Below are 27371 nucleotides of genomic sequence, written 5' to 3'. Positions count from 1 at the left end.
ATCAGCGATGTAGCTTACAGGTTAAAGCTACCAGAAGGCTGGAAAATACATAATGCTTTTCATGTCAGCCTTCTAAGACCCTTTGTTGGTAATGTGCCAGAGAATATGCTTGATGAGGAACAACCCGAAGTGGAAGAATTGGATGAAATCCTTGTTCCTGAACAGATATTGGCACATAAAGAAAGAAAGGTTAGAGGAAAGGTTGCAAGACGCTATTTGGTGAAGTTCAAGAACTATCCATCGTTGGATGCCAAATGGATGGAAGAGTCTGAATTGGTTGATTCACCTCAGCTATTGCAATTGTATCTTGAAGCCTTTCAGATGGAACCCACAGTGACTTGATGTAGCCTTTTCTGGAGCAAGGCAAGAGCATGGTTCATGATGCTCAAGAGAGTAGTTAAGCAATTGTATCTACTCTTTCCATACAAAATTTAGCTAGAGAAGTTTGTGCTTGAGAGTACACTAGAAGACTTCTATGCTTGATATATGTGTCGTAGCCAGGTTGGTGGGATTGTTTAATCGTCCAACACTACATTTTCGGAAGCATGTATATCTTGGATTCCCATCATAGAATATATGTGATATCAGGAGATACCGCATGTAGTATTGGCATGCAAGCGAGGTCGCTTGCAGTATTTCAAGAGTGGGGTATGTCACCAGGAGGTGTATTTTTCCTGTTGCCTTCTGTAAATAAGTACTAGATATTTTTATTTTTACTTGTTTTCCCCGGAACCCTTGAAAAGGTGCAAGTGGACATTGCATGGCCATTGTGAAACGGCTACGGCCGAATAGGTTTCTCACAGCGGGAGCCTGGGTCGGTCAGTCAGGGACTGGTCGGGCCAGTTAGCACTGAATTCTGATGAGTATGGAAGCCTGTGTGCGCCAAATAAACTCTTGGCCACTCGGAAAGTCACTTATAACTTTATAAGTCAGTGGGAACTAGGGAATTAGCTCAAAGGGGCAAACTGGACACTTGGCAGCTGTAGAGCCATCTGCAGGACACCTCAGCTGGAGGGGGCGCCCAATTTGAGAGAGGAGGCGGATTTTTGATCATAAGTGACCTACAGTGTGTGTGTGAGTAGTGGGTGCAGGTCTACAGCTTTAATGGAAAGCTTGCCTTCTCCTTTGTCTCATGTAGCGCGGTGACTTGCTCTCGTGCATCTCTCTCTCCCCTTTGGCACATATGGTAATGCCCCACTAGTTGGGCTACTCAGATGAACATGTACAGTTCTGGGGGTTTATGCGCGTTTGCCAAGGCAAGAGCCTTCTGAACAGGAACCGGATTAGCTAATTGCTAATCCTCCACAGGTACGCACAGTTCCATCGCGAAAGATTGCGAGTTTGGAGAGTTTTCTCGCGTGAAAACTTGTCCGATTCTCAGGGGAACTGTCCCATTGTGTGCGGGAGCCCTTGGGACACGCGTAGGCGTGTTCGCTCCGCTAAAAATGATCCGAAACAGCGAATTACAGCCTGCTGCAGGTTTAGGGTTTCGCACCTAAACTGCAAGGGAACACCGGGGGAGCCTCGTGAGAGCCTTGGGATGCGTGTATAGGCTTTTGGGCATCTGGCAGCGAAAAACAGGGAATTACAGCCCGCTGAATTTCTGTGACAGCTCACCAAAAAGCTTCCAGATAGCGAGGGAATCCGTCCTAGACAGGTGCTTTTGACCTACAGGGGTTTTTGCGCTGTTATGCTGCCAAAATCAGGTCGAAAACCTGTGTTTTCAGCCCTCGCCAGGTTTGGACAGCTTTGTGAAAGCTTGTGCGAAGTGATCGGATCGTCTATCTTAATTTGAATAAAGAAATACCGAAAGGGGCGCCAGTTTTTGGGGCCTACAGGGTGTCGGTCTCGTGTGCGCAGTGACATTCTAGTCGCTGGACGCAACTGTGTTCTCTTCCCTTCTCAATGCTCTGTGTAAAGTTAACAGGTAATTAAAATGGTACCGCCCTCTACGTTGTACAGGCCGGTTATACACATACTCAACCTGATCAGAAGAGAGGATCTGGGAACATGCCTCAAAACAGTTGGTATGACGAGGAATGCAGAGAGACGAGAACCCAGGTCCAGAAAGAGCTTACACTGGGGATCATCACATATAAGCAGTCTCGGATTGCTCTTCGACGTATAGTACGTGGCACGAAAAGGGCATTTTTAGCCAAACTAAAAAAGGATTTATATCAGCTCTTCTTGAGTCAAGACTCACATGAGGCCTGGCGCTTATTTCACGAGCACTCACCGCCTCCGACGATTACTTCTCCTGAGATTTGGGGTCAATATGTAACATCATTATATATGGTATCTGGACAGCCTCCATTACCAGATCCGCTAGAGCCATGTCCTGCTACTAGTACTTTCTTTACTACGGAAATGGTGAAAAAAGCCATTGATAAGATGAAGACAAGAAGAGCATATGATCATGATGGTTTAGTAGTAGAACATCTGATCCATGCCAGGGATCTACTTTCAGAAGTCCTTGCTCGTTTGTTTAATCGGGTCATGTGTGAAGGATTACCTGAATCTTGGAAATTATCTACTATCGTACCTATTTTCAAGTCAGGGGATCCTATGATACCCGGGAACTACCGTACCATTATGGTAGGTCACACATTGACCCGACTGTACGCATCCATTCTTGAACAAAAATTGAGTAGATGGGCAGAGAATGAGGGCATAAGGGCAACAAGACAAGCTGGATTCAGGAGGGGTTATTCCACTGTAAATCATATTCTTACGCTCAGAGCCATTATTGAGGAAGGAAGAGCAAGCGGGAGAAGGATGTATTGTTGCTTTGTGGATTTCCGGAAAGCTTTTGATACAGTACCAAGGGCTAGATTGATGCGCAGGATGCAAGAGTTAGGGGTCCCCAAAGAGATTATTTGGGGGATCATGGCCTTATACGGGTCAGTAACTGGTTATGTACGTACTCCAGAAGGGGATTCCGACATTGTTCATTCCACCGTTGGAGTAAAGCAGGGATGCCCACTGTCCCCTACTTTATTTGGTATGTACATAGATGAGGTATCAAATTACATCGATCGAGAGGGTGACAGAGGTGCTCAACTTGCAGGGTCATGGATCCCTTTGTTGTTGTATGCAGATGATATTGTATTGATAGCAGAATCACCAGATGGAATGCAGAGGCAGCTAGATGCATTACATAAATTCGCGGAGAACAGTGGACTGTCGGTAAACTTGGGTAAAACCAAAGTTATGGTGTTTAACACCACACCGCAGTGGGTTAGGAGATCGGCACCTACATTTGCATATGGTCAGGATACAGTAGAGTACACAGAGGCATACACATACCTTGGTGTGGTATTTGCAGGACCGAAGTTTACTCTTAAGAAAGCAGCGGATGCTAGATTGTCCAGAGCCTCTGCGGCCTTGGGAGGGTTGGAGAGGATGTGTTCACAAGTGCAGTTTCAGGAACCACGAACAAAATTTTGGCTCTTTGATACTGTGGTGGCTTTGGCTATGCTTTATGGGGTCCAGATTTGGGGACCATCTGTGGATCAGGATAATTGGAAGTCAATGGAGAGACCTTTGGTATCTATGATTTCCCGAATGATTAGAGCCAAGGCCTCCGTACCACACGCGATTACCCGAGTGGAACTAGCTGCCCCTTCGATAGAAATTGAAGCTCTTACCAGATCAGTGTCCTTTATACATGGTTTGTGGGATACAAATAATTGCCGATATACTAGACTGGCCCTCGAATCCTCTCGACAATTAGCAATGAAAGGGGATACATCATGCTGGTATGCGCAACTGTCCTCGTGGTTTCAGAGACACGGGTTCAGTATGGAAAGATTACCCCCCTTCCAATACTCTCTTGAGGCTCCATCACTGGCAATTACACGAACGGAGATTAATAAAATCATCTGTCGGGATCTTATACAATTGGATACTAAGAGGACATGGGTAGACCCTACACAAGAATTGGGCACGAAGATGGCTGACTACAAAGAAAACTTCCGACAGCTATCTGAAGATGGATTTGTGATTCGCCCGAGCTACATGGATACCCACGTATCTCATGGTTTGAGATGTGCTATTGGTCAGATTCGTACATCCTCTCACCAATTGGAAGTTGAATTTGGCAGATTTAGGGGAATCCCACCCGAGAGCAGAATTTGCAAGTTATGCGGAATGGAGCCGGAGACAAAATTACACTACATATGCCATTGCACCGTATACTATGAGATACGTGGGCGTTTCCATTGCCTATTTAAAGAAGGCTTTGGACCTCTAGATAGAGTCATGCAATACCAAGATCAAAGATGCTTAGGCTTGTACCTATTGGAACTACATCGGCACAAGGATAATCTAATGAGAAGACAAAGAGCACTACCGCCTCAGAGGCAGATCACAGATTTCTTCGGATCGAGAGAAGCAGGAGTGGAAGGAGAAGCAAGAGGCCAGCAGCCAGCACAAAGGAGTACCCACATTCATACCAAAGGCACCCTCATTGACAGGGCGATTGAGCTTAGGAAATCAAGACGACCACGACCGAGATGCAGAAGCACACTTCACCGGAGGAGACTACAACAAAGGATTAGAAGCATTCTAGCCAGACACCCAGAATGCTCCTAAGAAGTTTATTTAATACTTTGTATTTAGTCTTTAACATTTATTTTCGCACTTTCACACTTTTCACACTTGTACTTTAGTACTAAGATACCCAGTCATTGTAACAGATTCACCACTTTTGTATCAGTTTGGTCTCATAGGTCATTCTGGCCTTTTGAAGACATTAATATAACATTTCATTTCATCTCTCTCTCTCTCTCTCTCTCTCTCTCTCTCTCTCTCTCGCGCGCGCGCGCGCGCGAGTACGTGCTCTGTTTCCTGTGCACTGGCCAGGCTGCAAAATACACATGCCTTCGGAAGCCTTTGTCTCTCTTCGCGCAGTCTCTCTTTCTCTTGATGAGCGCGCTGGCCGCCTGTGTCACCGGGCTGCAGCCACACTCCCCGGACTCAGTAGCATGCGACACGTGTCTGAGGGGAGGGCCCGGAATCCCTTCCCCCATTATATATAGTATAGATAAGTATAGGTATATAGGTATGTCATAAAAGGGATTCAAGGAAGATGATGGCTTTGTGATGCAAAACTAAAGGGAAATGCCAGCCAGGTGTCCGCAGGTAAGGTACTCTCCATGAAGATTTTGCCTTTGGAGTTAGAAAGGGAATGCGCAAGGGGAATTTTTTTTCTTCTTCTCTCCAGATCTGTGTGTGTGTGTGTGTGTGTGTGTGTGTGTGTGTGTGCTGCATGTGCTCACCGCATAGGGAGGTGGTCACCGGGTTTATGAGGGAACAGGGCTCAGTTTTTTTTAATGCATTTAGCTGTGTGGATGCCGTTCATCGGGCTGAACGCCCTGGCAGCATTCACAATGGGCCTGATGGTGAGTGATGGCTATGATAACTGTCGACATGCGTCTTTGCCGATGTCGACTTTTGGGCAGTCTCCATGCTGTCGGCATGCAAGCGGCGAGCGCAGGTGGTTGCGTCTCTGAGGAATGGGGGCAACCCTATGCTTGCCACCCTTGCCTCCCTTCTGTGGAAGGCAACGAGTGTACTGCTGCCCGAGCTGTGACACCGTTACAAACAATGCCGTGGCGGGAGCGAAGTGCCAACGTTGGGGCTAGTGGTAGGAGGAGCTCGCCATTGTGACTTTTGCTGCGGCAACTCTTCATTGGCTGCCCATTGCAGACAGCTGGGGGCCAGGACAGCACCCATTGATTTCACTCAAAAGGACATGAAAAATAAAAGGAGTCCCTGAAAATTATAACACCTGTGCCTCAGAAAGATGGTACCTTCTTCAACCAGATCTTGCATGGGTTCAAGGAATATCCCACCACCCTGAGAAGTTGACGAGAAACCCCTCAGAAACCCAAAAAGCCAGGCAGTATGAATGTATGATAATCAAGTTCAGTTCGCAAGGGGCCCTTCTAAATTTTTCATCAAAATTTCATGCCCTAAGATCTTCTTAGAGCACTTTGGTGCTCAAGTATACCATTACACTTGACGAACCTATGTCCCTACATCTATTAACAGATACCAAGTGAAGTGGAAAGTCACATGCAAAAGACAATTTCTACGCACACACATTGCCAACCACATGCACACCAAGCCATTTCAAATCCAAATCTAAATAATTCAAGCAGACAGTAAAATTGTGTGGACAGGTGTCATGCCGCGGCCCATAAAGAGTTCTTGGGCTGCAAATAGCTCGTAGCTTTTGTCAATGGAAAGACACCAGAGCCCAATGTCATGCAGATTTGAAAAGCAGAATAATAGGGCACATAGTACTGCACTATAGTCTCACCGCTCGGTAATTTCAAAGGCACCCCTGCCCCATATGCACTCCATTCAGCCAAAGCCAAAAAAAGGAATGCTCTCTACCTACGATTTCCACCGCTCTCTTACTGACTCTGAAATCCCACTTTGCTGAGGAAAACCAGAACTATAAGTTGGAGGACAATCTTTGATTTAGAACCGTTTAACATTTCGTTTAGTGGGATTAAGTGCAGTGTTGCCTGGTAGTCAAAATGAGGGGATACCTTATCTATACCCCTGCTATTTGGGGCAGCTGGAACTCTCTCTCTCTCTCTCTCTCTCTCTCTCTCTCTCTCTCTGCCTCCAGCTCCTGGGTCCCTTGCCTCCATGAGCCTCTTGGTGAGCCTCACATGGCGAACTGTGAGCCACCAGCAAAAAAATGGCAGCGCAGGCTCAGAGAACACCTGCTCTCACACACATACACAGGCGCAGGCAGCATCAGCATGGGGCAATAGCATGAGAGCGGAGAGAACATGTGCAGAGCGGTGGAGGTTGCAGAAGAGCTCGCAGGATTTCTTTATTTCTTTGCAGCAAGGCACCCTAATTGACAGAGCGACTGAGCTTAGGAAATCGAGACGACCACGACCAAGATGCAGAAGCACACTTCACCGGAGGAGACTACAACAAAGGATTAGAAGCATTCTAGCCAGACACCTAGAATGCTCCTAAGAAGTTTATTTAATACTTTGTATTTAGTTTTTCACATTTATTTTCACACTTTCACACTTTTCACACTTAGTACTTTAGTACTAAGGTACCCAGACATTGTAACAGATTCACCACTTTTGTATCAGTTTGGTCTCATAGGTCATTCTGGCCTTTTGAAGACGTTAATATAACATTTCATTTCATTTCATTTCCTCCTCTCTCAGCTTGCAGAAACACACTCTCTCTCTCTCTCTCTCTCTCTCTCTCTCTCGCGTGAAATAAAGTGCGTGCACCCATTTTTTATACGAATATGATACGAATCAATAACTCCTCTCTCTCCCTGTCCCTCCCTCCCTCCCTCCCTCCTCCTCCGGCCTGCACTACTCTGCCCCACCTTGGTTTCCATGCGCGAGAGCAAGGAATCCATCATCCTCTACACTCAAGGGATCCCCTCAATGCTCTGACTTGATCGTGGTGGCACCCCTCTCTCGCCTCTCTTCTCACACAGGCACTCTCTCCCATAATTCAGTGTGACATGAAATGTTTCGGGGTTTCGTGCGTTTCGAGGTTTCTGAAACGTTTCGTTTTGGAGCTCCAAGAAAGCGAAACACATGTTTTGTTTTACATGTATGTAGCTATAATTATACATTCAATATACATACAATTCACCTCTCAATACATGTGAAATACTAAAATCTAGATGTGAGACTTGAGTCACGAGTAAACAAGGTAAGGTACATGGCTTAAAAAATCCCCAAACAGGTGGTTTGAAGTCAACTGGTCAAAAGGGGGCAACAAAAAAAAATCAACTCGTTTCGCTCGTTTCGCCGATATGTTTCGACCGTTTCAAAGGGCCGAAACACGTTTTTATGTCACTATGCTCCCACTCTCTCTCTAGACTTCATTGCAACTCCAGCGGTGGCCTCTCTCTCTCTCTCTCTCTCTCTCTCTCTCTCTCTCTCTCTCTCTCTCTCTCTCTCTCTCTGTGTGTGTGCGACTGCCGGGCCGCAGGGGACACTGGCCGAACTAAGCAGCTTGCGCCATGTGTCCGGAATACCTCCCCCCATTATACATAGTATAGATAGATTAGTAGACATTGAATTTTACATTGGGAATATTTGATCTATTTGTGACCAATTAATTCTATGTCAATTTTTCATAAATGAAGCGGTTCAAAATAGATGAAACATACGACGAAAGAATATTTATCGCCTTGATTTTTGTGGCCAAAAACTGATGAAGACTTAGCTAATTTTAGCAGAGCAACTCAAGAGTGAGTGATTGTGACAAAACCTGTGTCATTGAAGTCTGCACAAAAAACTGTGGAATTTGCAGTTCCGAAGTCCGAATCCTAAAACCATCGATCTCGACCACTTAGTACAGAATCCTCTTAAATGTATGCCTATAGTGATGTTTTTTTTTTTTTTGGGGGGGGGGGGGGGGGGGGGGGGGAGGTGGTAGTTTGGTATAATGATGGCTAGTCCTAGGCTTTGTGGCTGGATTCCCTATGACAGAGAGGAAGTACATACTTTGGTGGTAGGCTTGTCACGGCTTGAGTGCCAGTGGTGCAGGAAGTGCCTATTTGTAATACTGTCTGCTCATGTGTTTTAAGGGAGGGTGGGTGGGAAAATATATTTAATAATTAGTTCTACATCCACTATCAACGTTAGTGGAATGCCCTAATATCCAGTCAAATTCTTTGCATGTTGAAGCTCATTGTTATATTGTCTTGTGGATGAATATCTATGGCTTGCTCTTCATTTTATGGGTAAGTTGGGTATTCATGTAGGTATTTGTCTTCTGTATTAGACTTTATTACTTTAATCGCAACTGGATAGTGATGGGTTTAGACCAGATTAAGATTGGCATGGCCTATTTGGCTGCTGGATTCATCATTCACTGCATGTCAAAGCTTCCAGTTTGTGCTGATTTTGTTCTCTGCTTGCATCGATCAGGGTTCTAAGTGACAGTGGAGTCTCTTTGAGTAGTGTGCTTCCCGACTCTGATAGTACCATTTCAATTGGTGAAGCCTTGCTGGCACCTACAGTAATCTACGTAAAAGAGGTTTGACGTGCATAGAATTACTTGTAAATTGAGCATGATCATAAAGGATCCTTTTGATTGTTCAATTCTCTGTTTTTCTTGAAATTTTTATACTAGGATATTTTTTTCTGCTTTCAGGTTCTAGAACTTGTAGATGCAGGCAAAGTGAAAGGTCTTGCTCATATCACAGGGGGTGGGTTCACAGACAACATACCAAGGATTTTTCCAAAAGGACTTGGTGCTTCTGTGGATTTTGGTTCATGGCAAGTCCCTCCTATATTCAAGTGGTTGAAGAAGGTAAGTGCTACGGCTAGGCATGAGGTCTTTCCAGCTATTGCTTATTTACCGTTGTAATCAACTTGTGTGATCACAGGTGGGTGGGATTAACGATGCAGAGATGAGAAGAACCTTCAATATGGGCATTGGAATGGTGATTGTAGCTAGCCCTGAATCAGCAGAGGACATACTGGCCAACAAGGGAGACAAAGTAATATACAAAATAGGCCGAGTGGTCAAAGGGGAAGGGGTTGCATATTGTTAATGCATACTCGTCGATGCCAAGAGTTTTTGTCCCAAACAGCCAGATTGTAGTTACCAAGAGGTGAAGAGCTCTCAGCTGTCATACTAATTACAAAGATGAAATGACAAGAGAGCAGCACAGATGAGGCCATGTAGCCATACCGTTGTCTCCAGCCTTTAAGAGCCGTAAGGATATACAATGCTTTACTGCCTTGATCTATACCAACACATCAAATAAACTCCCATTGCAGCCCACCAACAGGAAGAGGTCGCCCTTGGGGAAGATCAATTTGAGAGAGAGTCATGTATGCTGCAGATTGTTTTGGAATTTTGAGGCAGCTCAGTTTTGAAATTAGAAGAGTGGTTTGACATATTGGGGCCATTTTTAAGGGCTTGTAATATGAGGTTATCCTTCGCACCATTGTCACTACCCATGTAGAGCAATGATTGGTCCTTTGGGAAGAGATTTCTTGCACTGCAGTACCTTCTTTAAGGGGTGCTAGTCGAGATCTTCAGAGGGATTGAAATCCTGACCTTAGGGTGGTAGGTAATATGGGTAGCCAGGCTTTTGATTGCTATTTTGAGCCTATTTTTAGCCTTCCTTGAGGATGTTCTATACGGGATATGTGTCCTACTCTTTCATGCTTTGCCTCCGCTAGACAACCCGCAGCCTGCTTGCGAGGTGGCTAAGTGGTAATGCTGGTAGTTTTGATGTGTGTTTCCTGCTTTTCTTAATGTATGACCTTAACAGGTTTGTCAGCTGTATTGCTTTCATAGTCATGTACTTTAGCTGTGGATATGCACATTGTTTTGTGGAATTGTTAATGGACATATGTCTATGGTGTTTGAGCTTGTGGGTTAGGACATGGTTAAAGTCATGGTGTGGGTGAGGTCGATGTATTGCTTTGCAAGTAAGACAAAGTATATTTCGCTTATACTCAATGTTGTGGCCAACTTTTGAAAGGGGCGTTGCGCTTTGTCGAGGAACTTACTAGTAGCAACACCATGTTTGCTTAGTAGGTAATGCATTTTTGTAGGTCCTTGTTCATTGTAATTTATGGAGGCCATGCTTGTTTCTTGTTGGTTTGTGTCCTGATCGTACTAAACTAATAACTGCCTTTTTGCAAGGAAAGTGTTAGTGAGTTACCCCTCCCTCTCTCCACTACTTAGGGTGCAATTGGAAATTAGCTTTGTTACCACTCCCTTTTCGTGTGTGTGTGTGTGTGTGTGTGAAGCATTGTGGATTGTACATGGGTGTTGATTTGTAAAGAGGCGTGTGCTTTGTCTGTGTGAAACCGCGTATATTTGCCGAGAAGTGTGCTGTTTTGAAGGTGTTTTTGAGAGGAGTGGGGTGCTCCGAATGCCTTTTGGGAGTCAGGTAAGGAGGATAGTCTGAATGATAAGTTCACATCTTTTAGAGAACAGACGGCCTTTGATGAACCTAAGTTGGTAAGGGTGAAACTGTCTTATTGTGTCCTTGATGATATGATGGTCTGCAGTGTGCTTGATGATATGATGGTCTGCAATGTGAAAGAAGAATAGGTGGAAGTGTCCAAGCTGGTGGATGAAGATATGCAAGGGGGGTGATATACTATACCATGCTAATGGCTACACTTGAGAAGGTTGTTGTGAAATATGGTATGGTGGTGCACCAAGTGCGAAGTTTTTTTGGAAAGGACAAGGTTGCCTCAATTATGGAAGAAGAGCAGGTGGATGAAGCGGTGGTTATAGGTCTACCTTGTGACTGTGGTGACATGGATCTAGACTCGAGCTTGGTGGAGGCAGGAAGTGATGAAGTCGTGTAGAGTAAGTATGCATCCTCTTCTGAAGAGGGAGGTTTTACCCATACTATGCTTCTTGATGATATGATATGGGATAAAAAATTTACTTCTTTATGTGAGGGTGTGGTAGTAGGAAACACGTTTGAAGAGTGGGGTGATGAAGTTGGTTTGCAAGAGGTGTAGTTCATCCCTATGGCCCAGTTTTTATGTGAGGGCTTGATGATGCTTGCATTGAAGATACTACGGGTATTGAGGCAAGCGTGAAACTGATGGTGGTGGAGGAGCCTATTGGGAGAGAGTTTCCACGAAAGCAAATGTATCCTATTGTGCATGGAGGATAAACTGAGGATATGTCTTTGGCTAAGCTCACTAAAGAGGTATGTGTTTCATGGTTGATGGGTATGCTTGTAAGTGAAGTTGTGCAATGGGTCATCCGTCGGTTACGGAATCCTTTGGGGAGGTCTCTACTTCATGGTTGGGAGGGAGGGTCACGTATGTGCTATGAGCATAATGATGTGCATTGTGGTGCTCTATTGGGATCAGTTGGATGTAGATGGATGCCCAGAGCAGGGAAGGTATGTTGTATGCATTTCATATGGATAATTGGTTACATGCTTGGGTGCAACACCACTTGGGGTCATTGTAGATGGATATATGTGCTCAATGCCTTGTGTTTGATCCAGCTGGCTTACCTATGAAGGGGTTCGGGAAACCCACTTAGACCCAAGCTATAGACCAACAAAATAAAGCTTTTTACATATGATACCAATTTTTTTGTGTTTGCTTGAAGTGTTCTCTAGTTTTGCAATTTTAGGTTCAATAAGCATCTCTTGTGGTTGAACATAAATGTTCAATAAAAGGGGGTTGGGTAGCAATGATGGTGCAACTGAAGTGAGTCCATGCTAGGAAGAGCAAGAAGAAGGGCCATGGGTATCTACAGGTGCATGCCAAGGTGGTAAAGCAGTTACGAAGGTCGAAGGCACACAAGTGGATCTAGATTTGTATGCTTTTTGGGGTTGTTTAGGCCAGAGTGATTAGCTATGGTCCTTCCCATGTGGTTGACCAGAGAGCAAGTGCCAAAATGGAAGTGCAGAAGGTGGTCTTCAAAATGCTCTATGAGCTGGTCCAAATGGTCTATTAATCCAAGGTGTTCAACTCAAGATATGACAATTTGAAGAAAAGAGTGCCTTGCAGATTCGTCGGATTGGATAGGTGTAGCAAGATGGTCATGGCATAGGTGAATTTATAGGGTTGAAGTGTTCACTTTATGGAGCATGTCGGTTTTTTCGAATCTGCAATCAAACCTCCAATGGCCTAGATATGATCAATTAAATTTTTGTTGGGGGCCAATTCTTCACCATTTTAGTCGCCTCAATAAGTGTGCCAGTAGGAGGTTTTCCAAGCTTGCCAAGAGGAAGTGTGCAGTGTAAGAGGTATGTTGGAAGTAACAGATTATCAATCGAAGCTGCAAGTGCAAAGATATGCTCGATTGAAGTTGTGGGGAGAGAGAGGTGGCAAGTACAAGTGGGTTTTTGTAAATTTTGGGCTCTCGGTTCGAGGCCGTAGAAAGATCGGATAGCAAAGGGGAGCTGATTGATGACATGAATTTTTTCCATGGTTTTGTAGAGTAGGAATAGAGTAAGATGCTATAAGTTATCGAGCTTCTGAGCAAAACCAAACAAAAAGTTTTTTGGGTGGAGTTTTAAATTTGCAGTGCACCCAAAAGTGCCATGTATGTGTGGATCAATCCCACATATGGGCGTAGATGTGGAGCTTGGATTATATATTATGTATGGTAGACCTTATTTGGAGTTCTCAAGGGAGAGAGAGGAGAGCTATGTCATCCCCCCTCCCCTTGCCTGTGGGAGCTGTAGTGGTGGCTATGCGTGTGCTCGCGGAGGTCGTGGGTGGTTTTGGGCAGCCTATGACATTGCGGTGGCTTTGGAATTTCTAGCATTGGCAAGTGGCATGGTTGGGGCTTATTCCCATTCTAGGGGGCCATAAGGCCTCCCCTTTTGTTGGAGCATAGAGCCCCACCCCACCTAGCAATATTGCTAGTGCGTGGAGGGAGGGAGGGTATGTTCACGTGGAACCTCAAGAGAAAGAGAGGGAGTGTAGAAAGTTGACACCACCCTACAAGGATAATATTTCCATGCAAGTAATACTAAAAAGAGCTTGGGCACATGTACGATGAAGGGAGACTTACCAAACATGTAAAATCCCCCCTATAAGGCGTCCCCTATAGGCGCTTTTTACCCTGGAAAGTTAGTAGAGGAGCCATGAAGGTTGTAAGAAGTGTGTAATGTTTTTTTGGATGAAACAAACTCCACAGCTTCTCTATTTTTGTTGTCTCCCTCCACTCCCTTCACTCTTCTCCTACTTCTCTTTGGTGTGTCGGTGCTGGCGTGTGGATGTACTTCCGGACGTTTTGGTGTGTGTGTGTGTGTGTGTGTGAGAGAGAGAGAGAGAGAGAGAGAGAGAGAGAGAGAGAGATTGTGTGGTAGTGGCTTGTATGATAGAGGCATTGTGGATGGTGTATGGGTGTTGATTTCCAAAGGGACGTGTGCGTTTGTCTGTGTGCAACCAAGTGTGTATTTATCGGGAAGTATATCGTTTTGAAGGTGTTTTTGAGAGGAGTGGGGTGTTGTGAATGCTCTAGGCTATAGAGAGGCAATTTTATGTGTCTGTGGGTGTGCTCACATTCCCTCTCTCAAACGTGCGGTAACTCTTTATTTGGAGCACCAGATATGCTCAGGCATATGTACAGGGAAGCACTGCGAGGAATAGTGAATAGGGGGTTCTTCTCTTCACTTTTGTACTTGGAAGAGTCATTTTTTAAGGTTTCCATGGATGTGTGTGTGTGAGGAATTGAGGGAAGAAGGTGCAACTGTCTGCAAGAAGACTATTTGACCTTGTGTCGTTGGGCCATTAAGGTTGAGGCTACCAAAGTGTCCAACACAGTGGATTTTTGTGAAGATTTTGCAATGGTTTGAGAGAGGCATTTTGTGGTTGGAGATTTTGTGTTTTTGATGGTCCTTCTTGTGTTTTCTGGTAGCCATCAAGTGTGATTCCAATCCTTGATCAACTCGACCCACAACGTAGTGACTACGAGTAGGCAAGGGCTTGTAGTTCGAGACGTTTGGAGCTTGAACCCACAACGTAGTGACTACGAGTAGGCAAGGGCTTGTAGTTCGAGACGTTTGAGTTTGGGGGGAGGATTTTCATGGAGATCTTGAGTGGTTTTGTGTGAAGTGAGGAGAGTAAGTGAATTCCTTGTGTTGTGTCAAGTTGCAAGGGTGTGTGTCAAGAAGAGGTGAAGGGTGAGGTATAATCTCTCTCTCATTCGGGAGGTGATTTGTGAGCATTTGAAGGTCGGAGTTTTTGGAGGAGCACAAAAGAGGAAGAGGGAATTGAAGCCTACATAAGAGAGAAGTGCAAGGTACAAGGGAGCAGAAGAAACTTGTGCACCCTTTCTCATGCTTTCTCTCTACGTAAACGGCAACATACATTCTTCACCGCTCTTGGAAAAGAAGATAGTATACGCCTATGTGGTTTTAAATTATTGATTGTAATCGGTTTCAAAATTTTCCAATCAATACAAAGCAAATTCCTATTGTTTCTTATGTCATGCACCTTCTCTCTCTCTCTCTCTCTCTCTCTCTCTCTCTCTCTCTCTCTCTATTCCCATAGCCAGGAGCCTCGTGCTTTTTCACTCATCCCTCTTGAGATAGGCTTTGCTATTACCTAACTAGTGACAACAATACATTTTTCTTAGAGTGTCTCGTTTGAGGTAGGATTTACTGTTAGTGTGAGATCTAAGAAGGGGTTCCTTTTGGTCAAAAGGAGCAGTCTCTTAGAAAAATATTTGATTGCAATCATTTATTTCAATTTTTTCAACAAGCAGATAGTTCCACATACGAGCACTAGATTTGGTACTTATGACATGGATCAGTTCACCTGATGCATCTTTAGAGAGGAAAACACTAAGATTCTTATGAAGAGTTGTTCATTGAAATTTTCAAGGAAAAAACCTCTCCTTCAAGGGGGAAGTGATATTAGAACAAGGGTAGGACCACGGGAGGCACAAGCCTAGGCAAGGCTAGCTAGGAATGTATTGTTCAAGGGCTCCTAAAGGTAGTCTAGAGGGCCTATAAGAGGAGGATGGAATTGGAGTTGATCTCTTTAGATAGCTGATTCTAGTGTTAGAAGTTTACAGCTACGAGTGATGTGTTAGTTCAAGCAGTAGACCGGAAAAGGAAATAGAAACTGAATTGGAATACATCTACTGGAATGAGAAACAGACTGAAGCATTGAGAATGATGTTCAGATTCAGATCCAGATTCAGACTCAGAGAGAATGAGTACAAAGTATGTATGGCTGGATTATACTGGACTGCTGTATTTAAGATTACAGATGAAGATGTTGTAGCTCAAGAACAGCTCGGGAACTAAGGATTATGAATCAAAAGCTAAGCAAAAGTACAACCGACAAATGACTCGATTCATGCCCACGACTAATTCCAACCCAATTACAATGTAATGGGTCCTATTTATATGCCTTCGGAATTACTATGGTAACTGTCGTGGTAATTACTGACTGATCCACTGTTCATCTCACAGGAGCCGGTTCCCACTCAGTGAGACTGTCTTAGTCATCTACATCCTTCCCTCCTTTCTTGAATTTTGGCAAGATTCCAAAAATTTTGAGAAAAAAATCCACCGTCTGATTGTTTTGGAATGTTGCTCGTCGAGTGCTTGACACCCCTATAGTTGTAATTCCATGGGCATCAAGCCAAGTGGAACTGAAAAAAATCCATCGTCTGATTCTTCTAGTGTTGGGTCGTTGAGTGCTTGACGCCCTTATAATTGTAATTCCAAGGGCCGTCAGCCAAGTGACACCAACCCCTGAGTGGGAAAAATCCAATGTCTGCTGCGAAAACTGTTGGAAAAATCCACCGTCTGATTCGAAGACCAGTATCCTTCCACTGAACCCGCTTCCGTTTATCATTTGGCCTGGATGGCGTCTGAGAAGTCCTAGTGCCATCATTCTTCTTCTGAATGAGCCTGTAAATGGCCTCCTGCTCAAGCTGATCCCGCCTTTCTGTGGTCATCTTCATTTCATAAGGCGTGAGAGGATGATAGGTTTTGGTGTCAAGATCATAGAGCGTGCGTCTGCCTTTGGTGATCCGAGTCTTGGCTAGTTTGTGACAATGTGAGACTGTATGGATCCATCCTTCTGGAAGAGGCTGATTGGTTTTGATCCGAGCTTCAAAAAGAATCTCAGCCATTTCTTTGTACTGTGGTCCTAGGCCTGGTTTAGCCGTAATGTCCTTTTCAAGCAGTTTAGAGGACTCAACAGTGAGTTGTAGCGGTTGGTTGGTGATCTTAGTGAGGCCTCTGATCTGAATTTTCCACTGGCCCATACACAGTTTGATCCTTTGCACCTCATGTTTCAGCTCCTGGAGGTCATTCAACAGTTGGAGAGCGTCGTTGAATAGTGTTTGCCAAGTTTTCCATTCCATAGTCGATCGCTCATACCAATCTTGAAGATCATCAGTAATCTTGAAATATGTGAGCCGATCGACTGGTTCTAGATGTTGAGGATAAAGTGCTAGAAAAAATGTTGGCAACTCTGCCTCTCTTGTTGGTAAAGCATACAAAAAAACTGGGGTATCAGGGACAAATTCCAAGAAGTTAAGGACAGCTTGGTTCTCTTGCTGCATCATCTTTCTGGTTACTCTAACCAGCTGAAACAATCACCGGAGAGCAGTTGCCTGTTCTCCCACTGACATTCGAGTTTGAGGTCCCTTGCTGGTGGCAGTATGATCTTCAAGAATGGTCCGCACCCTTTGATCCAGAACTCCCCTAGCAATCTGCATTTGCACTAAGACCTCTTTCAATTGATTCCGGACATCCTTCATGCATTTATATGTCGGCTGATTTCCTAGAAGAAGCTCTAATTCCATGGCCAGAGAGCGACAATCTGCAGTAGACTGCCGTTGCCAATGTGGATTGGTTACTCTCTCTTCAGTAGTTAATATCCATTCAGGCACCCTTTCTAACATCTGTATTGTACTGGGATGCGCAGGTAATTGGCATGCCTCTTGATCATGGAAGGCAGTTGATTTCCAATGCTCAACCATTTCCCTGGCGTCGACATACAGTCGCTGAAAGTGCTCCAGATCAGATATAAGATCATCATCCTCCAGATACCGCCTGGTTATAGGAGCCTGCTAATGTCTCAATCTCTTATTCAGCGTGATGAGCTATAATGAATGTTGCTCATCACCTGCTAGTCCCTCAGTCACAGCTTTGCCTTTCCCTTTAACATCCCTGCTGTGTTGTGACTGGTGTGCCGGTGGATTCCCAGTGTTGCTGGGTTGTTGCTCTCCTAGCTGCTGCTGATTGCTCGACCGCTGTCCTTCATGCTGGTCTGGATGGTCTGCCTGTTTGACTGATTTCCTCCAGTTGGCCCTCTACCACCAGTACCAGGTTCTGGAGGTGGAGATGGAGGAGAGGCATCATCATCATCATCATTATGCCCTTCGTTTGGTTCATCCTCCTCCTTCTCTGCTTCTTCTTCCTCCTTATCCTCATCTTCTTTAATGGTAGTCTGCTGTTCAATGTAATCAAGGATAGCTTGATTTGTCAGAGCACTGTTATATTCAGTAACTTTATCCTGCAAATCACTCTGCATCGTCTCTATAAGAGACTTCAAGTTATCCATGTTAAAAACAGCATTGCCCGCTGGATTCAAGATCTCGGCTAGATTATTATAAATATATCGTTTTGTTAATGTGGTCTTCAGAGCATTTTGGCAAATCAGTAAAGAGTTGAACTCAACCCGCTTCATTCTCAGCATGGTTTCGAACCGATTAGCAGCTCGTTGAGCTTCTACCTTTTCTTCCCGCATGGTCTACATCTCAGACTCTACCTTGGCTAGCTTATTTTGTAAATGCTGAATGGTCCTATCTGAGTGAGCCTCAAGGATAGTATGGAGCAGGTTCTGGGCTGCTCTCCCTTGCTCCAGCTTTTCAATCTGCTCCTCAGCCTCCCTTAATTCAGTCTTTACCTTAATTAGTTCATCTTCTGACCCTGCAGCATCCAACATTTGTCCCATACAATTGACAATAGTATTCCATGATGACTGAATGAGTACTGAACAACCATCATTAACTGTTGCTGGGTCAGAATCAGTTGGCTCATAGACTGTGACAGGAGCCATATAAGGTAATGCAACATAATCACATTTTTGCAATAGAAGACGTCCCTTGAGCGGATGATTCTGTAGCTGTTGTAACCTGTCTTTCTTTGTCAAGTGCAGGGCTTCTTCACTGTATGGGATGGAAACTCTGCCAAGTGTATTTGGAGAAGCTGGGCCTTTGCCCTTATCAATCTAGTCTGCTGACTGCTCAAAACTGGCTCTTTCTGACTGATCTTGTCCAGTACTAGTGGTTACTGAGATCTAGCCTGCTGACTGGTTGATTCCACGAGTGGTCTGGTCAGTCTGTTGTTCAGTCTGGCTAACTGGAATCCTTTTAGTAGACACTGTTTTGACTTGACTTTCCAGCTTCTTTAGGAGAGCAGTGCTCTTAGTCATTGTCATCCTTGGCTTCTTTGAACTACAAGCTTCATCTTGTTTAGCCTTCCTTTTTTGTCCAGTGGGGGTTGACTGGCTTTCTGGCTCTTATTCATCCGATGACAAGTCTATATTCTTGGATGCTGGGAACGGCTTCTGGATCCAAGCCATTATCACTTGATCATGGATGTCTGGAGTAGTTGCCCAGTACAGAAATTGCCAAACATACCAAGCCTTGAATACACTTTGAGATTTCAGCTTGGCAGTTTGCTGAAGCACATTGTGCGACAATATTTGGTAGAGGTTGATAGAGACTTTGGAATCCAATCTTTTTGCTAAAAGCATGGCAAAAAGTTTCTCTGACACATATGTCGGGTTATTCTTCAGGCTCACAAATTCAGCCACCACAAATTGGTAGGCGGCGAGAGCTTCCAGTCCTGCGAACTGGAATTCCTTGCGCACTGGCTTTCCTTTTCCTCTAAGTAGCATCATCCTCCTTTAGAGCTGCACTGATCTGCTCTGCAGTTGCTACAGATGGCTTGGGCCCGTTTGGCATACGAAATGCAAAAGAAATACTTTCTGGTGTGACACACACCTTCATGCCATAAATCACAGCACTGCCATCTTCAGCATTAAAAGAGTCCAGGACTTGCCTTATGATGGCTGTGTCAAACTCAATCCTCGTGGCTTGCAAGACCACATGCAAGTCCCACAGTTGGAGTAGAGCCTTAGCTTGATCAGTAAACACATATCGCTGAATTTTGCTGTGCGGGATGAGTGGAAGAGTTGCCTTTGTAGCAGTAATAAGGGCTTGGGTTTCGTCGATAGTCTCCTGCATCTTTTTTGACAGTTTCCTCCTACCCATGCACCGTGAAGATGATGAAGCAGGTGAAGAAGAAGATGACCATTAGTTCGTCTTGTAAAGACACTTCAGAATAGCCCTCCGTACTCCTAGAGAGGAAATCAGTGCCACAGTGGTTCTTGCCAGGTTTATGAAAAATTTGAAATTCAAATTCCATAAGGAACATCATCCACCGTATTAGCCTGCCTTGAATAATGACTTTATTAATCAAGAATAGTAGGGCATGATGATCCACATAGAAATGAAACAATTTGCCTAGCAAATAATGCCTGAATTTCGTAGCACTGAAAACCATCCCTAGAGCTTCTCATTCAGTGGTTGTATAACCTTGTTCAGCCTGACAGGATAGTCAGTCCTTCCATCTGGCTGGGCTAGTATCGCCCCCATTTCCAGCCCCAAAGCATCCACATGTACATGGAAGATAACATCCCAATTTGGTTGTCGAAGGACTGGTTTACTGATAATGACACTTTTTAAGTTCTGGAAACTTTCCTCACACTCAGCAGTCCAATTGAACTTGTTGGTTTTCTTTGTGAGCTCGCACAATGGTAAAGATTGGGAGGCAAATTTATGTACAAATCTTTTGCAAAAGTTAATATATCCCAAGAAAGAACTTAACTCAGATGCATTCCTGGGTGCCTTGGCCTGCTGAACATAATGGATCTTGTCGTTAGCCATTTCTATTCCATTGCAGGATACCACATGTCCCAGTAGCTGTCCTTTCCAGACTAGAAAAACAGATTTAAATGGATTCAGACAAATTTGCTTCTCCTGACAGCATTTAAAAACCATTTCCAAGAATAGTAAATGATGTTACTCAGCTGAATATACAGTGAAATCATCCATGAATATGGCGAGGAACTGATGAAGAAACTCATTGAATACCTCCATCATACACCGTTGGAAAGTGGCTGGTGCATTGCATAGGCCAAATGGCATTACCAGATACATAAATGCTCCCCACTCTGTAATGAAAGTGGTCTTCCCCCGATCCTCAGGAGCAATTTATAACTGATTGTAACCACTGTATCCACCATAAAACTATACATCTCATACTTTGCAATCTCATCAAGTAACATATCTGTGAAGGGTAATGGAAATGGATCCTTGATGGTTTGAGCGTTCAGTTTCCTATAATCCACACATACTCGCAACTTCCCAATCTTGTTGGGAACAACTACAATAGGAAACAACCAATCGATACTGGCTACTTCAGTGATGAACCCAGCTTTGAGAAGGTTGTCAATCTCTTCCTTGACCTTCTTAGCATAATTGGGATTCATTCGGTACTGCTGCAGTCTTACTGGCCTGGCATCTGGCTTCAGTGGTATCCTATGCTGACAGACCTTTGGATCCACCCCTTTCAGATCACTGTGTTCCCAGGCAAAGACATCTTTGTAATGCTGAAACATTCTGTGTGCTTTCTCCTTCATTGTAGGGTTGAGATGTTTGTTAACTTTGATCATTCTAGGGTTGTCTTTAGAGCCTAGATTCCATTCCTTGATCTCTTGATCATCTGGGAGTAACCAGTTAGGCCCACCGCCTTTTCTCTTGGTTGACTCTTGGACGTAATCCCAAGACGGCCCTTTGAGTTCCAAATCACTGTCCTGATTTGCCGTGTCCTCCCCAGAATGTGCTAGCTCATCTAGCGTGCTGGATTCCATTGATCCTTTCGGCCTTCCAGGTAAGTGAACTGATCGTTCTCTTGAATTGAGTTCAGTAAACTGGTGTGAAAATTGCTTCTTCTCTTTGTCAGCCTGCTCCTTGTTCAGTAGAACTGCATTGAGATCAATTTCTGCTAAGGGAAAAATATTTAGAGCTGCTAACATCCTTTCAATCTTCTTGATCTTATACTTCTGGCATAGTTCTTTAGGTCTTAGCTCCTTTCTCCAGCTTCTAGTGTTGTTTATTTGAATCTGGATTCTGCCACCACTGGCCCCTTGTAGAGTCAAAGTTTGATTAGCATAGTCATGAACAACCTGTGCCGTTCGCAACCATGGGTGCCCTAGTAGCATTCCATATGCTCCTTTCACATAGAGAACTAAAAAACTGGTCTTGAACTTCTCCTTGCCCACTCGTATCGGCATATTTTCAATCATACGAGTAGCTTGCACTACTCGATGATCTGCCATCCGCACTTTGAAAGGTGCTGGCTTCAGGTTTGTGATGCCCATCCTCTTCTGAAGATGTACTCCCATGATGTTTACTCCTGCTCCTCCATCCAGAATGACACTCGAAAGTGGTTCCCATTTTTTTCAAACTTTGTAATCTACTAGAATTAGCGGTACTTCATCATCTTTGACAGCCATCAGGTCAACTGTCCTGGCCTCCGCCTCAGCCTTCCTTTGCTGTCTGATGAATTCTGCTGCTTCAGGCAAAGTTCTTCTAATGTCTTCTAGCTCCACAATGAGCTTCTAGATTCTATCACAGATTTTTACATGAATTTCCTCTTTCTCATGATCAGAGTTGTTGTTGGAGCTTGAAGAACTGGTAATATCTTCATAATGCCATTCCTTCATTTTAGTGCTTTCAGCTTCTCTATCAGCTCCCAACTCTTCAATCATCCCTTGTACTGCAGCCAACATGGTCTCAGTTATGCTAGGCTTTGACTGATCTGTCTTAGTAGATTAGGCTAGTATCTTTTGAATGACCCGTGCTTCGAAACTCTCTGGTTGCTCTGGCAGCTTCTTGGTTAAATCCTCTGTGATTTTCGCCGCTAGTTCTCTCTGCTCCTGCCATTCATCAACCACCTTTTCTTTACCCTTGGCCTTCCATACCTCTCTGTTGAGCCCATTTGCTGCTTTCAGTAGTGACTGGTTTTTCTGGAATCTTTGGGATTTTCTCAATCACTACTCCTTTGCTTCGTGTAACTGCTCATACTGGAACTAGCTCTGGTACCTTTGCCTCAGTAGCCACAGTCCCAGGTGTGTCTGGACATTGAGTCACAAAATGCCCATACTTTCCACAAGTATAGAAATTCAGACTTCGGCTCTGGAAATTACCACGCCCCCGGCCCTGGCCAGTACCCTCTTGGTATCTGCCACGCCTTGGACCAGTACCACTGGTACGTGGTTTCTCCTCCTGAGAAGCGTTGGCGGTTCGGCATTGGTAAATGCCACCACTGACAAGTCTTTGCATTTTTTGAAATGATGAATCCTAATGCCACAGTTATTCCATAAATGGCCATAGGCTTTACAATAGGTATACTGTGGGCACTCATTGAAAACATGGTCCTTAGACTTACATTTTGAACACCGTCTCCATTCTTCTCATCGGTTGTCTGGTCTGGCTAATCTGAGCAATTTGCCGAGCCATCTCTTCAATCTTCCTAGCCCAAGACCCCTTTTTAGGCTTATCCTTGGTATTCTCATCGGAGGTACTCTCAGAACTACTGGAAACTCCACTTGAATCAGAGCCATCAGTAGAAGGACTGCTACTACTGGACCTCCTCATTCTATGACCCTTTTCCTTCTTAGTTTGTTGTTCCACCTTCAGGACTCGCTGCACCAAATCATTGAATTTCTTCGTCGGTGTTGGCACCTCTTGATCCCTAAGCTTCTTGCTGTGAAAGCCATTCAAGAATCATGCTCGCAGTCGCTTTTTCGATGGTGGTTCCTGCCTGCCTTGTCAGCTCCTTGATTTTCTCAACATAGCTTCGGACTGACAATTTCCTCTGCTTAATCTTATCTAGTTCACAAAGAATATCCTCATCACCTTTATTGTTAGAATAGTCCAGTTTGAAGGCTTTAAGTGGTTTATTATAGGATTTGAGATGGCAAGCCGAGTAATGGTAGTACCACTTCCTCGTCGCCTCCTTCAACGTTTGCGGAAAGTATTCACCCCAGTCATCCTCATCAATATTTTTCAGCTTTGCATCCTGCTCAAAAGCTTGGATATGAACATTCGGATCATCCTTCTTGCCCCCTTTGAACAAAGGAAAATAGATTTTCAACGAGGATGTGTAATCATGCCAATCACTGTTGGTCCTTCCTCTTCTCATCTTAGAGTCTGGACACCTCTTTGGGGTTTTCTTACAATTGTCTGTGTTTGCATCCCAATTAATATATGCCTCTGTCTCAGTTTCTATGTCCTCCTTGGCTTGTCTACTAGAAGTATGGCGACTTCCTTTACTGCCTTTGGCGCCCTCGTCTCCCTGCCTGGACCGAGAACTTTTAGCCTTGCGTGCTTTCCTTTCTGCCCTTCTGCGTTTGGACTGACTAGAATGCTGTGAGTCCTGCACCTCATCAGCCTGACTGTGCTTCTCCTGAGCCTCAGTGTCAGTCACCAGCTCATGCTCGGGGTCAGAGTCTCTTTGTGACTCCTCAGGAATAGGATCAACACGATAGTATGGTTTCCGGCCACGACTGGTTTTGGGTGCCATTACTGCCAGCTGAAAAAATTCAAACTAGGAGATGAGTTTTCTAGTCAATGAGCAACAACTCTAGCCACCGTGATCGCCAAAATGGAATTGAAGCTGATCTCTTTAGATACCTGATTCGAGTGTTAGAAGTTTACAACTACGAGTGATGTGTTAGTTCAAGTAGTAGATTGGAAAAGGAAATTGAAACTGAACTGGAATACATCTACTGGAATGAGAAACAGACTGAAGTACTGAGAATGATGTTCAGATTCAGATTCAAATTCAGACTCAGAGAGAATGAGTACAAAGTATGTATGACTGGAGTATACTGGACTGCTGTATTTAAGATTACAGATGAAGATGTCGTAGCTCAAGAACAGCTCAGGAACTAAGGATTATGAATCAAAAGCTAAGTAGAAGTACAACAGACAAATGACTCAATTCATGCCCACGACTAATGCCAACCCGATTACAATGTAATGGGTCCTATTTATATGCCTTGGGAATTACTGTGGTAACTGCCATGGTAATTACTGACTGATCCACTAATCGTCTCACAGGAGCCGGTTCCCACCCATTGAGACTGTCTTAGCCATCTACAGAGGAGTTTGGGTGGGGAATAGGGTGCATTAGTCTCTGACCCTCACACACATAGACTCTCTCTCTCTCTCTCTCTCTCTCTCTCTCTCACGAGTGGAGAGAAAGAAAAGGTTCTTTAAATAGGCTCACAATGTAAATATAACAAGTATATTTGGGTATTATTAATAATCTCTTGACCGCACGTGATATAGGGAGCTTTCATGAGAGACTGTCCTAGAAGGTGAAATGCTACTTGTTCATTTCTTCACTGAATTAAGGAGAGAAAATAATAAATTTAGAACTAGCTTAGAGGGCTCCTCCATAGGCCCTCTGAAGGGCCTTGCAATTGGAGGCAGTTTACTGATTGGAGGGCCCAATTAAAATTAGTGGAGTGCCCATACCCCCAATAGAGGCTAGTCAAGGTTTCCATCAGTGAGATAGCCTTTGGCGCTGTGAGCGGGATGAAAACACACACAGCGCCTCTATAATGACCCGACACACACTCTTGGGAAGATACACACACACACACACACACACACACTATGGGGCACCACTCGGCTTAGACAACACACCTGGCCGAGACAGGGAACACACCTCTGGAGTGAGAGGAGAGAGACTATCCACTTTCCCACTCCACACTCACACACACACACACACACACACACACACACACACACACACACACACACACACACACACACACAAAAACTCAGCTCAAAAGAGGAAAACTTCTGATGTTTAGATACAAATGATCTTGGGCCAACACCAATGGGGCAAATAGCTCACACAATATGGGTAAAATAAGCCAGATACAATCACAAACTAGAGCAGAAACTTCGCTCATAGGAGAAACTTACACAGAAAAATAGCAGGAAAAGAGTGAGGAATTTGGCAAAATGGACAGCGCCATCGCGTCTGGAACGGTCCAAAACCCCAGTCTACAATGTCAAAGTGCTCAAATCCAACCTCGGATGAGCAGTTTACGACCAAAATAAGCTCCAAAATGAGCAAAAACACACCTGCGGCTGTTCCTCCTCTTCTCTCCACGTTTTTTCTGGTCTTCTCTTAGTTTTTTCAGTTCTCACACTTAGCTTTATTAGTTGGGCACCCTTGGCCTTTTAGATGACCTCAAACGGACCCCGAACATGCCAAAAACTGACCTCGCAGTGCATAGTTGTCACCTTTTTGCATCATCCGCATACCTGGCACTCATTTCTTTTCAATAATGCGTCTCGCAACCATGTGAAGTGGCCCCAAAAAGTGGTCCTAATGATGACCTTTTTGCATAAATCTCACAAGAAAACACCCACGTTGTGTCCGTCCTCATCCGCGTGCAAATATTGACCCCGTTCGCCCTCCTGACGCCACTAGATGCCATTTGATGCACCTGCTTACCTCATGTTGTCGGCCCGTGGATAGCTTCCTCGAGAAGTTTTACGCGCTATAAACTCCTCATTATTGTAGAAAAAACATACTGGTACTGGTGATAGTGAAAATCGATGCACTATGTACATGCTGTCCTACTTGTACACATGTGGGCCCCACGTAACCACCTGGCTCTGGAAAATGGGCAATTCTTCATTTGATGCACCATGCATGTGTATGTACATATGCGCAATCCCTTGCTCCAAAAAACTCCTGACATAATTTGCCCCTCCCCTAGCTTGCTACATCATTCATGATCAGCAGCAGCAAAGAGAGATATGAGACTCGCCGCATCACAGGTCTCCTCATCCCTCACCAACACTGCTTTATCCACAGACAGCTCATCTTGCTCCACCATCATCAATCTAGCATGATACAATTTAAGACGCAATCCATTTACCCTTGACTTATGTAGAACACCATCCAGGTTAGCCAGCTGATATGTGCCATTTGGAAAACACTCCACTACCTTGAAAGGGCCTTCCCACTTAATTTGAAACTTCTTTTGGAAGGTGTTGTCCAGCTTACTGTTGTAGCGCAAAACCAAGTCATGTTTCTTGATACCCTTACTTTTGACCTTTTCATTTATCTTTGCCAAAGCCTTATCCTGCATCTGCCCATAATGCTCCAATGCGCTCATCCTATCCAACTGGACCTCTTGTAACTGCAAGAGCCTCTCTTTGAATGCATCACTAGGCGGCCCAAGAAACTTCTCTAACATCTTGACCGCAGGCAACTCTACCTCCACCGGCAATAGTGCTTCCCTTTCCATACACCAAATGAAATGGAGTAAACCCTGTACCTGTCTTCACCGAAGTACGGTAAGCCCATAATGCACTAGGCAATTCCAAATCCCAATTCTTTCCTTGGTGCTCTGTCACTTTAGAAAGAATTTGTACCAACTCACCATTGAATCTTTCATTTAAGCCATTACACTGCGGGTAATAAGGAGTGGTATGCTGATGCCTAATCTTCATCTTTGTGCATAAGAAGTCTAGCAGTTTAGCTCTAAATCCTGGCCCCTTATCTGAAAATAGCTCTAATGGCACCCCAAACTTGCAACATATTTCATCATACACAAATTTTGCCACATCCTTTGCAGTGATCTGTTTTACTGCTATAGCCTCTGCCCATCTAGAGAGATAGTCCACTGCCGTCAAGATATAGCCTTTGCCCCTGCTTGTGATAGGTAATGGGCCTATTGCATCAATCCCCCACTTTTCAAACACATCAAACGCCA

At 44.4% G+C, this 27371-nt stretch overlaps 1 protein-coding gene across 2 annotated transcripts in view; it reads left to right on the top strand.

The window, feature by feature from the left end:
* The window catches only part of LOC147434722 (phosphoribosylformylglycinamidine cyclo-ligase, chloroplastic/mitochondrial-like), an 85470-nt gene extending 75078 nt beyond the window's left edge, over positions 1 to 10392 (top strand). For both annotated transcript variants that reach the window (XM_086491168.1, XM_086491169.1), the window contains exons 6-8: positions 8940 to 9048; positions 9166 to 9324; positions 9401 to 10392. In XM_086491168.1, the coding sequence (XP_086347294.1) occupies positions 8940 to 9048; positions 9166 to 9324; positions 9401 to 9568 (436 nt within the window). In that variant the 3' untranslated portion in view covers positions 9569 to 10392. The remainder of the gene's footprint in view (positions 1 to 8939; positions 9049 to 9165; positions 9325 to 9400) is intronic.
* The last annotated feature ends 16979 nt before the right edge of the window (positions 10393 to 27371 follow it).

The sequence above is a fragment of the Adiantum capillus-veneris genome, chromosome 19 (assembly GCF_014529385.1).
Source record: "Adiantum capillus-veneris isolate H3 chromosome 19, ASM1452938v2, whole genome shotgun sequence".
Taxonomy (NCBI): domain Eukaryota; kingdom Viridiplantae; phylum Streptophyta; class Polypodiopsida; order Polypodiales; family Pteridaceae; genus Adiantum; species Adiantum capillus-veneris.
The sequence above is the reverse complement of the archived record's forward strand: the minus strand, read 5'-3'. Positions and strand labels throughout refer to the sequence as shown.